Consider the following 14,339-nt stretch of genomic DNA (forward strand, 5'->3'; position numbering starts at 1 on the left):
ACAGCACATCAGATCACAACACGAAACACATAAAAACCCAGCCACCACAACAACACAGAGTCCCAGCCAGAAAAACAAAGGCTCCTCTTGTTGTGTGGACTGTGATTAACTATGGCGCTCCTGTGGTTTGACAGAACTGTACACAGCATTGGGAAGTGACTTATCCATAGTTATTCATATAGTGACATTTCAAGATAGACACATTTCCCCAACCAGTATCTACAGTGCATCGGAAAGTATTCAGACCCCTTGACTTTTTCCACATTTTGTTATGTTACAGCCTTATTCTAAATTTGATTAAACTATTTATTTTCTACACACAATACCCCATAATGACAAAGCAAAAACTGTTTTCTATATACCCTTTACTCAGTACTTTGTTGAAGCACCTTTGGCAGAGATTACAGCCTCAAGTCTTCTTGGGTATGATGCTACAAGCTTGGCACACCTGTATTGGTGGTCCTCTGTAGCTCAATTGGTATAGCATGGCGCTTGTAACGCCAGGGTAGTGGGTTCGATCCCCGGACCACCCATACGTAAAAATGTATGCACACATGACTGTAAGTCGCTTTGGATAAAAGCGTCTGCTAAATGGCATATTATTATTATTTGGGGAGTTTCTCCCATTCTTATCTGCAGATCCTCTCAAGCTCTGTCAGGTTGGATGTGGAGTGTCGCTGCACAGCTATTTTCAGGTCTCTCCAGAGATGTTCGATTGGGTTCAAGTCCAGGCTCTGGCTGGGCCACTCAAGGACATTCAGAGACTCATCCCGAAGCCACTCCTGCATTGTCTTGGCTGTGTTCTTAGGGTCGTTGTCCTGTTGGAAGGTGAACCTTTGCCCCAGTCTGAGATTCTGAGCGCTGTGGAGCAGGTTTTCATCAAGGATCTCTCTGTACTTTGCTCTGTTCATCTTTCCCTCAATCCTGACTTGTCTCCCAGTCCCTGCTTCTGAAAAACATCCCCACAGCATGATGCGGCCACCACCATGTTTCACCGTAGGGACGGTGCCAGGTTTCCTCCAGACGTGAAGCTTGGCATTCAGGCCAAAGAGTTCAATCTTGGTTTCATCAGACCAGATAATCTTTTTTCTCATGGTCTGAGAGTCATCTAGATGCCTTTTGGCAAACTCCAAGCGGGCTGTCAATGAGCCTTTTACTGAGGAGTGGCTTCCGTCTGGCCACTGTACCATAAAGGCCTGATTGGTGGAGTGCTGCAGAGATGGTTGTCCTTCTGGAAGGTTCTCCTATCTCCACAGAGGAACTCTGGAGCTCTGTCAGAGTGACCATCGGGTTCTTGGTCACCTCCCTAACCAAGGCCCTTCTCCCTCAATTGCTCAGTTTAGCTGGGCGGCCAGCTTTAGGAAGAGTCTTGGTGGTCCCAAACTTGTTCCATTTAAGAATGATGAAGGCCACTGTGTTCTTGGGGACCATCAAAGCTGCAGAAATGTTTTGGTACCCTTCCCCAGATCTGTGCCTCGACACAATCCTGTCTAGGAGCTCTACGGACAATTCCTTCAACCTCATGGATTTGTTTTTGCTCTGACATGCACTGTCAACTGTGGGACGTTATATAGACAGGTGTGTGCCTTTCCAAATCATGTCCAATCAATAGAATGTACCACAGGTGGACTCCAATCAAGTTGTAGAAACATTTCAAGGATGATCAATGGAAACAGGATGCACCTGAGTTCAATTTCGAGTCTCATAGCAAAGGGTCAAATAAGATGTGTTTTTTATATTTAATAAATGTGCAAAAAAAATTACAAACCTGTTTTTTCTTTGTCATTATGGGGTATTGTGTCCAGATTGATGAGGAATTGTTTTTCTTTAGTCCATTTTAGAATAAGGCTGTAACCTAACAAAATGTGGAAAAGGTCAAGGGGTCTGAATTCTTTCCGAATGCACTGCATTTGTCCTCGATAAGAACTTCAACAGTACAACAGCTATCAAATATATCACTTAACAGTCTATGTAATCTATTTTCGGCTGGTGTTAAGGCGCCGCTAGTGAAACGCACGTTAGTTTGCAATTTCGTAATGTAAAAACTGGAGCACTGGCATTTTCCAGCCCTAACGCCAGATTCGGCAATTTACCTGTCTTATATCAGCTCAATTGCGCTCAGATGGGCGGGTTGAAAATATGTGTGATGTGTCCTTAAAAACATGATCCAAAGTGCTAATTTCAGGCAACGCTGGGATATTTCAGACCAACCAAAAGCTGATTTTAGCGGTAACGCAGTTGGTTACGGCATGGACTTTGACAGCGGAAACGCAGCCTATCCAGCCGTGACACACACTGCCCATATACACATTGAACAAGAGTAGCCTAATGTGCATTTGGTGCCTGTATACTTTGTATTTAAAAACATAAAAAATATATGTTTTTTCCCCCGTTTTATTTGATTAAAAACCAAGCATAGCCTCCTCTCAATGAAGGCTTTTTTTTTGTCTGCCCAATAACAATCACAAATTAGTTAAGACTGTCGATAAAGTGTTTGGCTCCTGAGACCGCTTGGAAATACATCTTACATCACCGTAGAGTAAAACAGTGAGCTGACATTCCCTTTTTATATATGCATTGTAGGCAGGCACACATTATTTTACCCATGCAGGTCCTGTTTTGGTGTGCGTAAAACCCTCCATAGTCTGCGTTGTTTTAATACACTGCTCAAAAAAATAAAGGGAACACTTAAACAGCACAATGTAACTCCAAGTCAATCACACTTCTGTGAAATCAAACTGTCCACTTAGGAAGCAACACTGATTGACAATACATTTCACATGCTGTTGTGCAAATGGAATAGACAACAGGTGGAAATGATAGGCAATTAGCAAGACACCCCCCAATAAAGGACTGGTATCGCAGGTGGTGACCACAGACCACTTCTCAGTTCCTATGCTTCCTGGCTGATGTTTTGGTCACTTTTGAATGCTGGCGGTGCTTTCACACTAGTGGTAGCATGAGATGGAGTCTACAACCCACACAAGTGGCTCAGGTAGTGCAGCTCATCCAAGATGGCACATCAATGCGAGCTGTGGCAAGAAGGTTTGCTGTGTCTGTCAGCGTAGTGTCCAGAGCATGGAGGCGCTACCAGGAGACAGGCCAGTACATCAGGAGACGTGGAGGAGGCCGTAGGAGGGCAACAACCCAGCAGCAGGACCGCTACCTCCGCCTTTGTGCAAGGAGGAGCAGGAGGAGCACTGCCAGAGCCCTGCAAAATGACCTCCAGCAGGCCACAAATGTGCATGTGTCTGCTCAAACGGTCAGAAACAGACTCCATGAGGGTGGTATGAGGGCCCGACGTCCACAGGTGGGGGTTGTGCTTACAGCCCAACACCGTGCAGGACGTTTGGCATTTGCCAGAGAACACCAAGATTGGCAAATTCGCCACTGGCGCCCTGTGCTCTTCACAGATGAAAGCAGGTTCACACTGAGCACATGTGACAGACGTGACAGAGTCTGGAGACGCCGTGGAGAACGTTCTGCTGCCTGCAACATCCTCCAGCATGACCGGTTTGGCGGTGGGTCAGTCATGGTGTGGGGTGGCATTTCTTTGGGGGGCCGCACAGCCCTCCATGTGCTCGCCAGAGGTAGCCTGACTGCCATTAGGTACCGAGATGAGCTCCTCAGACCCCCTTGTGAGACCATATGCTGGTGCGGTTGGCCCTGGGTTCCTCCTAATGCAAGACAATGCTAGACCTCATGTGGCTGGAGTGTGTCAGCAGTTCCTGCAAGAGGAAGGCATTGATGCTATGGACTGGCCCGCCCGTTCCCCAGACCTGAATCCAATTGAGCACATCTGTGACATCATGTCTCGCTCCATCCACTAACGCCACGTTGCACCACAGACCGTCCAGGAGTTGGCGGATGCTTTAGTCCAGGTCTGGGAGGAGATCCCTCAGGAGACCATCCGCCACCTCATCAGGAGCATGCACAGGCGTTGTAGGGAGGTCATACAGGCACGTGGAGGCCACACACACTACTGAGCCTCATTTTGACTAGTTTTAAGGACATTACATCAAAGTTGGATCAGCCTGTAGTGTGGTTTTCCACTTTAATTTTGAGGGTGACTCCAAATCCAGACCTCCATGGGTTGATACATTTGATTTTCATTGATAATTTTTGTGTGATTTTGTTGTCAGCACATTCAACTATGTAAAGAAAAAAGTATTTAATAATATTATTTAATTCATTCAGATCTAGGATGTGTTCTTTAAGTGTTCCCTTTATTTTTTTTGAGCAGTGTATTATATGCCTACGGGGAGAAATTATGGTGCCTGTAAGTGTGACATAGCCTATTTAAAACAAGTTGTTGTTTCGTTTTGTTTAGAATTATTTGTTATCTTTTTAGGCCTCATCAATAATGAATTTAATCTTGCTTTTTGACAACGTTTGGCATGTCCCTGCTCAGCTATAATGCAATTTACAGTAGGCCTAGCCCCTATATCAGTGTGAATTCTATTGAAGCCATGCAATTACTTAGAACAATGTGGACTGCAAATGGGTTCAAGTTAATTTATTTAGCAAAGATGGGATAGGTCTACATTTTGTTATTTCGTTTCTGTAAACCATTTAACAAACTATAACGGACTAACATAGGAATTGATTCCAAGGCAATACATAAAATACCGTAAATACACAACCTGAAGCAACCACATCTTTCGCTATGGAGCACGTTCTGATTGGCCAGTGAGGGGCCAAGCCTTGACACACCCACAACTTGTTTATACATCAAACCCAGCCCTTTCGCCACCAACGCCAGCAAGTGCGCCGATAATTGTGATAGTGAAAATAGCACTAATATTTCTGACACACCTCTGAACCTATAACGCTACAGCCTGCGCTTAGATTTACCATTGCGTTAGGTTTGTTTAAATAGAGCCCTATGTACTCTACAAGCCTAATAGCCTATAACATGTCCCCCTCTGATATCAGCTTTAGCCCCTGCCTATCCAACCTCAGTCCCACTGTGGTCATGCATTACGATTAGTGAACTTCCTCAGCCAAGTCCCAAGGGCCATAATTATACAGTGTGCAGATAGCATCAGTGGAAATATTAATGCACTCCAGAAAACATGTTTGATCATTGTCAATAAGTTATGCAATGGAAGACTGTCCTTTGTGTCGCAGAGGATCAGTTAGTTCACACGGATTTCCAGGCTTCCTCTAAAGTTCATGGAGACCTAGACATGTACGGGATATAGCCTAAGCAATCCATATAATTATAATACAGTCATGGCAACATCTACTATTTACTGTATCATCAACCATCTAGTTGTTATTATAGTCTATACAAGAGAGAGGTCCAGCTCTGTGTTTGCACATGCTCAGAAGGAGTGGGCCTCAGCAGCCATGTGACTAAAGAGAAGAAAGGAGATGAACACCACGACGACGCAGATCCATTTAGTCAGTCAGTCACTGAGCAGGGGAGAGAAACAAAGAAACAGAATCCTGTCCTTGTTGCCAACAGGAGACCATTTCTCTTCACTGTCTGTCAAAGCCTGCACAGACTCGTCCTTTGACGCGATGGAAACAGGAGCAGCGAGCGAGCCACGGCACACGCAGATACATGCCTCGCAGGAGTACGTCTGTGTTGCTCCCACTCGGCTTTGAGGACGGTCCTCCGCTAGCTGCCACTGTGGCCAAGTGGGCACAGACCTGCAACCGCCATTACACCAAGCAATGTAATCTTTCCACCTCGCACACCAGGACAGGGTCAGGGAGTTTGGCCACTCTGTCTGGAAGGGGTCAGGCAGTCCTTGGGTTCCCTCCTAAGGGTTCTCTTTGTGTTTTTGGTGAGGTTATTACAGTGTAATTGTCGATCTAATGACTTTCGACAATTTAGGTTTATAAGGGTCAGACGATATCTGGAACTCACAGGCATCCAGAAATAAGATACGTTGTTGTTTACTGAGAACAGTGGAACATTTCCAAGCTATTTAATAGACTTGAAGTCATTATGGAAGAAAAGTACACTGTCTATGCTCTGAGACAAACAATAAAACCTTTCAGAAGTGGATTTATAATGTTGACACTTTCAGCTTCAAATCACATAAAAAGTGACAAGCTATTGAGCAGCATCCAGGAGTCAGCCTGAGACTTGTCTGGGAGGACACAGTAACGTGGCACAGGAGCCTGCCAGTGTAGGGGAGTTAGACACCCTATGCTCCAGATACACCCATTCAAACACACACACACACACACACACACACACACACACACACACACACACACACACACACACACACACACACACACACACACACACACACACACACACTTCCTCCAGTCTTCAGTCTTCTGGGACTAGTTCATTGGAAGAGGAACATTTTCCTCTTTGACCCAAACAGCTCTAACCCTCAACAGGGTGATTACTCTTCTGGTAATAGCAGGGAGAAGCAGCCACATAAAACATATTTTTGACCCCTAGTTATTATAACAAAACAAACCAAAGATGAATTTTTTTTAATTCAATCTAAATCATACCGAAAAAAAGAGCCTCCTGCTCTTGAACTATTTTCACAGATATACATTTTCACAATTCATCATGTTTGTTGCTGAGGCGCCCTATTTCAACAATCCCACCGTGCTAAAATTAAACCTAGCCTGCTCCAAGAATGTTATGAAAAACTATTTTCATGCAGGGATTTGTCGGCCATAAATGAATCCAGTCTGTGTCGGCAGATGAAAGAATCTGTGAAAGACTGATGTTATTTGTCTTGACCATTCAGAGCCACTGTTAAAATCTCTCCATCGCATTCCTGTTCTCTGGCACCATCTCAGAGAGTAAGCGAGAGAGAGAGAGAGAGAGAGAGAGAGGGTGAGAGAGAGAGAGAAAAGGGAGGTTGAGGTAAACAGAAGCACCGGTGCATTCAGAGATTGCTGAAGAAGAGAGGCTTGGAGAGAGGTAACAGGCCTTACCGGGACGTCGATCTTGATGAGGGCGATGTCGGCCTTCTCGTCCACATCTTTAATCTTGGCGTCGAAGGTGGCGCCACTCTTCAGCTCCACCTTCACCCGGTGCTTATTGGCCACCACGTGGGCATTGGTCACGATCAGGCCGTCCTCCGACACCACGAAGCCAGAGCCGCTGGCCACTGCCACCTCCCGCTTAGAGAACACCATCCTGGGAAGAGGACAGAGACAGGAAACAGAGGGTGAGACGGAAACAGGGAAATATCCTTCATTGGTTTTCACCTAAAACTGTTCCACGTAAGACTATTTGAAGTGCCTGCAACCAAGCTCTGTGATGTCCTGTAGTACTAGAAGACTTTCAGAAAATCTGTCAAAGTACATGTTCTGCAATATCTGTAAATCCACATGTCCATGAGCAGAAGACTACATACTGTATACCATCTAGCCCAAAGCCCCTCTTAAAGATCACTTGAACGAATAACCTGATGATGTGTTTATCAACAGGAGGGCGGGGAGGAGTTCGTGTCCTTATAACAACAGCAAGATCCACTTTGTAAACAATTTATACAAGGTCCTGAGTCAGGCAGAAAACTATGTACAGCTGTGAAAGAAATGAGATCTGGTGGGAGATCTACAGTGTTTAATATAGGTCTATACTTGTCTAACACTCCCTCAACTGCTATATAAAAATGGGTAACTTTCTTATCATTACTTTTACTGGGAAAAACAGCATGAGATACAGTACCTGTTCAACAGTGGTCAGTGTGTGTGTGTTTGTGCGTGTGCCTGTGTGTGTGTGCTTGGTCTGTCAGACCTGGCCATCCCACATACAGTTGAAGTCGGAAGTTTACATACACTTAGGTTGGAGTCATTAAAACTAATTTTTCAACCACTCCACAAATTTCTTGTTAACAAACTATAGTTTTGGCAAGTCTGTTAGGACATCTACTTTGTGCATGACACAAGTAATTTTTCCAGCAATTGTTTACAGACAGATTATTTCACTTATAATTCAGTGTATCAAAATTCCAGTGGGTCAGAAGTTTACATACACTAAGTTGACTGTGCCTTTAAACAGCTTGGAAAATTCCAGAAAATGATGTCATGGCTTTAGAAGCTTCTGATAGGCTAATTGACATCATTTGTGTCAATTGGAGGTGTACCTGTGGATGTATTTCAAGGCCTACCTTCAAACTCAGTGCCTCTTTGTTTGACATCATGGGAAAATCAAAAGAAATCAGCCAAGACCTCAGAAAAAATACTGTAGACCTCCACAGGTCTGGTTCATCCTTGGGAGCAATTTCCAAACACCTGAAGGTACCACGTTCATCTGTACAAACAATAGTACCCAAGTATAAACACCATGGGACCACACAGCCGTCATACCGCTCAGGAAGGAGACACGTTCTGTCTCTTAGAGATTAACGTACTCTGGTGCGAAAAGTGCAAATAAATCCCAGAACAACAGCAAAGGACCTTGTGAAGATGCTGGAGGAAACAGGTACAAAAGTATCTATATCCACAGTAAAACGAGTCCTATATCGACATAACCTGAAAGGCCACTCAGCAAGGAAGAAGCCACTGCTCCAAAACCGCCATAAAAAAGACAGACTACGGTTTGCAACTGCACATGGGGACAAAGATCGTACTTTTTCGTCCTCTGGTCTGATGAAACAAAAATAGAACTGTTTGGCCATAATGACCATCGTTATGTTTGGAGGAAAAAGGGGACGGCTTGCAAGCCGAAGAACACCATCCCAACCGTGAAGCACGGGGGTGGCAGCATCATGCTGTGGGGGTGCTTTGCTGCAGGAAGGACTGGTGCACTTCACAAAATAGATGGCATCATGAGGAAGGAAAATTATGTGGATATATTGAAGCAACATCTCAAGACATCAGTCAGGAAGTTAAAGCTTGGTCGCAAATGGGTCTTCCAAATGGACAATGACCCCAAGCATACTTCCAAAGTTGTGCCAAAATGGCTTAAGGACAACAAAGTCAAGGTATTGGAGTGGCCATCACAAAGCCCCAACATCCATCCTATAGAAAATATGTGGGCAGAACTGAAAAAGTGTGTGCGAGCAAGGAGGCCTACAAACCTGACTCAGTTATACCAGCTCTGTCAGGAGGAATGAGCCAAAATTCACCCAACTTATTGTGGGAAGCTTGTGGAAGGCTACCCAAAACGTTTGACACAATTTAAAGGCAATGCTACCAAATGCTAATTGAGTGTATGTAAACTTCTGACCCACTGGGAATGTGATGAAATAAATAAAAGCTGAAAGAAATCATTCTCTCTACTATTATTCTGAAATTTCACATTCTTAAAATAAAGTGGTGATCCTAACTGACTTAAAACAGGGAATCTTTACTAGGATTAAATGTCAGGAATTGTGAAAAACTGAGTTTAAATGTATTTGGCTAAGGTGTATGTAAACTTCCGACTTCAACTGTACAAAAATACAGTTTACTTTAGAATACTACAGTACTTACTATAGAATTCTGTAGTAAACTGTAGTATATTGTAGAATAATATGCTTCACACTGTAGTATCCCTCGATCATGTGTAGTACGTAATATAGCATTTTGTAGTATTCTGTAGAATACTATAGTAAATACTACAGTATTATCCACAAAAAAATCACTGTAGTAAATACCACAGAAATGTCAGCAAAAACACTACAGTCCGCAAAAACACAACCCTAATTTGTGGGATAAGTGAGAAACCTACACACCAAGTATAGACCATATTTTGTGTTCCCTACAGGTTCTAGAAAAAGTGCAGAAGCTCTGAACTCTCCATTCAGAACCCAGTCCTACCTACCTACAGGTTATGGAACATTAGCTATTTTAGTATTTCTCCAGTAGGAGAAAGGTCACACTTCTATGTCAAAGATAATAAAACAAAAACACTTGAGTAAATACTACAGTAATGTCCCCAAAAATACTACAGTAAATCCTACAGTATACTACTGTCCGCAAAAACACTACAGTATACAGTGCTATAAAAAAGTATTTGCCCCCTTTCTAATTTTCCTCACTTTTGCATATTTGTGATACTGAATGTTATCAGATCTTCAACAAAAACCTAATATTAGATAAAGGGAACATAAGTGGGCAAATAACACAACAATTACATATTTATTTCATAAACAAAGTTATGCAACACCAAATTCCCCTGTGTGAAAAAGTAATTGCCCCCTTAAACTCAATAACTGGTTGTGCCACCTTTAGCTGCAATGACTCCAACCAAATGCTTCCTGCAGTTGTTGATCAGTCTCTCACGTCGCTGTGGAGGAATTTTGGCCCACTCTTCCATGCAGAACTGCTTTAACTCAGTGACGTGTGGGTTTTCAAGCATGAACTGCTCATTTCAAGTCCTGCCACAACATCTCAATTGGGATTAGGTCTGGACTTTTTGTTGCTTTTTAGCTATTTTCATGTAGACTTGATTGTGTGTTTTGGATCATTGTCTTGCTGCATGACCCACCTGCGCTTCAGCTTCAGCTCACAGACGGATGGTCTGACATTCTCCTGTAGAATTCTCTGATACAGAGCAGAATTCATGGTTCCTTCTATTAAGGCAAGTCGTCCAGGTCCTGAGGCAGCAAAGCATCCCCAAACCATCACACCACCACCACCATGCTTGACCTTTGGTATGATGTTCTTACTGTGGAATGCAATGTTTGGTTTTCGCCAGGTATAATGGAACCCATCTCGTCCAAAATGTTGACTCAAGTTTGCCAAAAAGCACCTGGATGATCATCAAGACTCTTGGAAGAACATTCTATGGACAGATGATTCAAAAGTATAACTTTTTGGATGACATGGTTCCAGTAATGCCTGGCGAAAACCAAACACTGCATTCCACAGTAAGAACATCATACCAAAGGTCAAGCATGGTGGTGGTGGTGTGATGGTTTGGGGATGCTTTGCTGCCTCAGGACCTGGATGACTTGCCTTAATAGAAGGAACCATGAATTCTGCTCTGTATCAGAGAATTCTACATGCAGCAAGACAATGATCCAAAACACACAATCAAGTCTACATGAAAATTGCTAAAAAGCAACAAATTGGAAGTTTTGGAATGGCCTAGTCAAAGTCCAGACCTAATCCAAATTGAGATGTTGAAAGAATGGAAGAGTGGGCCAAAATTCCTCCACAGCGACGTGAGAGACTGATCAACAACTACAGGAAGCATTTGGTTGGAGTCATTGCAGCTAAAGGTGGCACAACCAGTTATTGTGTGTAAGGGGGCAATTACTTTTTCACACAGGGGAATTGGGTGTTGCATAACTTTGTTTATGAAATAAATGAAATAAATATGTAATTGTTGTGTTATTTGTTCACTTATGTTCCCTTTATCTAATATTAGGTTTTGGTTGAAGATCTGATAACATTCAGTATCACAAATATGCAAAAGTAGAGACAATTAGAAAGGGGGCAAATACTTTTTCAGAGCACTTTATACTACAGCATATACTGCTCTTTTTTTTTTTACTACAGTATGTATCCTATAGTAAACTGTAAATACTACAGTATACTACAGTAAATATTACAGTATACACTATAGTATATTTTCATGTGGGATGTTTCTCAAATCAAATCACATTTTATTAGTCACATACACATATTTAGCAGATGTTAACGTGGGTGTAGCGAAATGCTTGTGTTTCTAGCTCCAACAGTGCAGTAGTATCTAACAATTCACAACAATACACACAAATCTAAAAGTAAAAAAATGGAATTAAGAAATATATAAATATTAGGACAAGCAATGTCGGAGTGGCATAGACTAAAATAAAGTAGAATAGAATACCGTATATACATATGAAATGAGTAAAGCAGTATGTAAACATTATTAAAGTGACTAGTGTTCCATTATTAAAGTGGCCAGTGATTCCAAGTCTATGTATATAGGGCAGCAGCCTCTAAGGTGCAGGGTTGCGTAACCGGGTGGAAGCCGGCTAGTGATGGCTATTTAACAGTCTGATGGCCTTGAGATAGAAGCTGTTTTTTAGTCTCTCGGTCCCAGCTTTGATGCACCTGTACTGACCTCGCCTTCTGGATGATAGCGGAGTGAACAGGCCGTGGCTCGGGTGGTTGATGTCCTTGATTATCTTTTTGGCCTTCCTGTGACATCGGGTGCTATAGGTGTCCTGGAGGGCAGGTAGTTTGCCCCCAGTGATGCATTGGGCAGACTGCATCACCCTCTGGAGAGCCCTAAGGTTGCGGGTGGTGCAGTTGCCATACCAGGCGGTGATACAGCCCGACAGGATGTTCTCAATTGTGCATCTGTAAAAGTCTGTGAGGGTTTTAGGGGCCAAGCCAAATTTCTTCAGCCTCCTGAAGTTGAAGAGGCGCTGTTGCGCCTTCTTCACCACACTGTCTGTGTGGGTGGACCATTTCAGATCATCAGTGATGTGTACGCCGACGAACTTGAAGCTTTCCATCCTTTGTTTTGTTGACATTGAGTGAGAGGTTATTTTCCTGGCACCATTCTCCTGGCATCTGTGTGTGTGTGTGTGTGTGTGTGTGTGTGTGTGTGTGTGTGTGTGTGTGTGTGTGTGTGTGTGTGTGTGTGTGTGTGTGTGTGTGTGTGTGTGTGTGTGTGTGTGTGTGTGTGTGTGTGTGTGTGTGTGTGTGTGTGCGTGTGCGTGTGCGTGTGCGTGTGCGTGTGCGTGTGCGTGTGCGTGTGCGTGCGTGCGTGCGAATGTGATGCAGAGAAGAGAGGTTCTTACTTTCGGTACAGTTCAATATGAACCACAGCAGGAGCAATCTTCTCAACCACATCAGCGATAAAGTTGTATCTGTGGCGCAGACTGTCTGGATTCTCCTGGCCTGGAAAACATCAAACACATACAGGGTTATATATTTTGCCACAAGCCGCGAAATGAGAGCATATCTCATACTTCCAAATATTTCTGGGGGGAGATTATTATTTTGGCTTGGACTGGACCAGTAGGCATATCTATCTGTATAAAATGTTTGCTCAAAGTCTGAGCACTATGCTGTGCATATATATATATATATATATATATATATATATATATATATATATATATATATATATATATATATATATACTCTTATAAATAACCTTTAAAGAGCGCATAGGGCCTCCTATCATCACTATACTGTATAAACATCAAAATATTCTCTATTGATAACATCCACATGGGTAGTGCGAGGGACAGAATTCAGCTGAATCTAAAAAAGGGAAATTGAAACATCTGCTTTGAGACTCCGTATTGCACTGCATGGTCAGTCCAGCTGAAGATCTTCTGATCTCCTCACTGAGCTTATAAAACTCAGGAAGTGACTCAAATCTGAAGTTTTATAACACTTTATTTTACCTTGCGCAACCTTTGGTTCCGGAACAGCTGCAGTGCGTGCAAAACATGTGCAATTACGCCTTCACCTCCTCCCTTTGGGTCTGTGTCGGTCCAATCAAAGAATATCCCTAGGCCTATCCTCCATCTCCTGAAAAAATAGTTCTTATAAAACCCCTATTTGGTGTGGTTTGGTCTCACACAACCTATGATAGGCAACAAAAAAAAATCACTGGTGTTTCCCCCTTTTATCTTACATTCCAACAATAATGCACTGCAGATGGGCTGCTGAACTGGGCTGGGTTGAGCCCTCCCAATCACCCCAACCACAACAACAGGGACATTCACAATGAGACCAGTGGAGGCTCCTCAGAGGAGGAAGGGGAGGACCATCCTCCTCAGTGAATTATCAAAATATATATTTTTTAAACATTACAAAAGCTATACTTTTTAGATAAAACTATACTAAATATATTCACATGTCACCAAATAATTGATTAAAACACACTATTTTGCAAAGAATGTCTACAGTAGCCTCAACAGCACTCTGTAGGGTAGCACCATGGTGTGGCCAGAGGACAGTTAGCTTCTGTCCTCCTCTGGGTACATTGACTTCAATACAAAACCTAGGAGGCTTATGGTTCTCAACCCCTTCCATAGACTTACACAGTAATTATGACAACTTCCGGAGGACGTCCTCCAACCTATCAGAGCTCTTGCAGCATGAACTGACATGTTGTCTACCCAATCAAAGGATCAGATAATTAATCTAGTACTGAAAGCATAAGCTACAGCTAGCTAGCAGTGCATAAAATGTGGTGAGTAGTTGATTCAAAGAGAGAGAAAGACAGAAGTTGAACAGTTAAGAAATTAAATTTCTTCCAAAATGAAAGAGAAGCAAGAGAGAAATAGAGAGAGAGATTGTCATTTCTTTTCACTTTCAGTTTCACTTAGCTAGCAAATGCAGCTAGCTAGTTTAGCCTACTGAAACACCCTGCTCAAACAGAGGGATGTTATGTTAGCTGGCTATGACTTTCCAACACAACACTGGAACTCTTCCAAGTCAAGCTAAGCTTTTGGTTTGACTAATTT

The 14,339-nt window shown here is 43.0% G+C and overlaps 1 protein-coding gene across 2 annotated transcripts in view; it reads right to left on the minus strand.

Annotated features, from left to right (window-relative positions):
- The window catches only part of htra1b (HtrA serine peptidase 1b), a 40,467-nt gene that overhangs the window by 14,099 nt on the left and 12,029 nt on the right, over nucleotides 1–14,339 (minus strand). For both annotated transcript variants that reach the window (XM_041844475.2, XM_041844396.2), the window contains exons 2-3: nucleotides 12,657–12,756; nucleotides 6,922–7,126 (exon numbers count right to left, since the gene is read on the minus strand). In XM_041844475.2, coding sequence (XP_041700409.1) covers nucleotides 6,922–7,126; nucleotides 12,657–12,756 — 305 coding nt within the window. The remainder of the gene's footprint in view (nucleotides 1–6,921; nucleotides 7,127–12,656; nucleotides 12,757–14,339) is intronic.

The sequence above is a fragment of the Coregonus clupeaformis genome, chromosome 1, assembly GCF_020615455.1.
Source record: "Coregonus clupeaformis isolate EN_2021a chromosome 1, ASM2061545v1, whole genome shotgun sequence".
Classification (NCBI taxonomy): Eukaryota; Metazoa; Chordata; class Actinopteri; order Salmoniformes; family Salmonidae; genus Coregonus; species Coregonus clupeaformis.